The sequence below is a fragment of the Mus pahari genome, chromosome 10 (genome assembly GCF_900095145.1).
Source record: "Mus pahari chromosome 10, PAHARI_EIJ_v1.1, whole genome shotgun sequence".
Classification (NCBI taxonomy): domain Eukaryota; kingdom Metazoa; phylum Chordata; class Mammalia; order Rodentia; family Muridae; genus Mus; species Mus pahari.
The window spans coordinates 22,042,448-22,044,095 of record NC_034599.1 but is presented as its reverse complement, the minus strand read 5'-3'; the positions used below and the strand labels follow the sequence as shown (position 1 = coordinate 22,044,095).

General features: G+C 45.0%; 1 protein-coding gene across 1 annotated transcript in view; it reads left to right on the top strand.

Annotated features, from left to right (window-relative positions):
- Vps26b (VPS26, retromer complex component B) overlaps positions 1-1,648 on the top strand; it is a 26,555-nt gene that overhangs the window by 16,771 nt on the left and 8,136 nt on the right. Inside the window, exon 4 of the mRNA XM_021206149.1 lies at positions 540-715. Within this exon, the coding sequence (XP_021061808.1) occupies positions 540-715 (176 nt within the window). The remainder of the gene's footprint in view (positions 1-539; positions 716-1,648) is intronic.

The following is a 1,648-nucleotide window of genomic DNA, read 5'->3' as shown; positions in this document are numbered from 1 at the left end:
GCAGGTGGATTTCTGAGTTCGAGGTCAGCCTGGTCTACAGAGTGAGTTCCAGGACAGCCAGGGCTACACAGAGAAACCCTGTCTCGAAAAACCACAAAAAAAAAAAAATAATAATAATAAATAAAAACATAAAAAATACTAACAGTACAGTTGGGCAAGGTGGTGCACACCTTTAATCCCAGCACTCAGGAGGCAGAGACAGGTTGGAGGCCAGCCTGGTCTACGAAGTGAGTACTGTGCCAGCCATGAGAACCCTGTTGAACAGAGAAACCCTGTTTTAGAAAAACAAAACTAAAGTTGTATCCTGTGGAGACAGAGAAGATAAACAGATATTAGTTGTTGAAATAAAATGTATCTCTTTTAAGCAAGATGTAGAAGAGGAAAGTCACACAGATTCCAATAAGCTTGTATCAGGAAACTATTCCGATAGTGAGGTTGAGCATACACGTCCATTACCCCTCTCACCAACAGGGGCATCCTAGACAGCGTGCTCCATGCTGATCCACCACCATCTTCCTCCTGTACCTTCTCTTCTTCAGATACCACTTGAAAGATGTCATTGTAGGGAAGATATACTTCCTGCTGGTGAGAATCAAGATCAAGCACATGGAAATAGACATCATCAAACGAGAAACAACAGGCACGGGTCCCAATGTGTACCACGAGAATGACACAATAGCGAAATATGAGATCATGGATGGGGCGCCGGTCCGAGGTGAGTCTCCTGACCCAGGGCCACTGTCACTTTGCTCCCAGGCCACGTGCTCAGTCTCAGCATTGGGGAAGGGCTCAAATTTTGAAGTAAAATCTCTTTTTTATTTTATCTATTTATTTTATTTATTTTTTGAGACAAGGTTAGCTGCAGTTAGTGTGGACTGCATGGGAGGTCCCAGCACTCAGGCGGGAAGGGGAGGGAAGAGCTGAGTCTGTGGAGCTGCAGCTTCTTACCCCATCTATCTCTCCAGTAGCTCCACACTGACCTTTTATATGTACTTAAGGTTTCATCTCAGTTGGCCTGCCTGCACACGCCGGTTATCTCATCCTTGGTAGGTGGAGGCAGGAGGACCAGGGGTTCAACCTCATGCTTGGCTACAGAGGTTAAGGCCTACTTAAATTACTCCTGCATGAGACCCTACATATCAAAACAAAAATTGAAAACTGTCTTAAGATTTCTTTGAATATTAAATTGCTCTTTCCTCTTGGCATTTGGATATGTTTTGTGGCTGAGGGCAAGAGGACCATACACCCTAGTCGTTTTCACTGCTTAGTTCTAGCTATAGTAAAGAGATTCACGAGAGGAACTCATTTCTCTGCCGTGAGAGTGCACTACTAGATTGCTGGCCCTTGCTCCAAGAGCTTCAGACAACACCAGGAACCACTGGAAGTGGTCCTCCTTGAGCACCACTGGGTCCCTAGGATGAGTAGGCTTGAAATTGAAAGCTCCTTGCTGTTTGGGAATCTGGATGGTCCCTGGGGATGGGCAAATAGCAATCATTTACACTTGTCATTGGCTTTGTAGCAACTGAGATGAAGGTGGTCTCATTTCCCTTTCAAGAGCGTGGTAGTACATTCCCAGTGGGTGTTCCTCGAGGAAGGAAGCATTGGCCAGTACATAGCACTGGAGACAACAGATTTTTTTTTTTTTTTT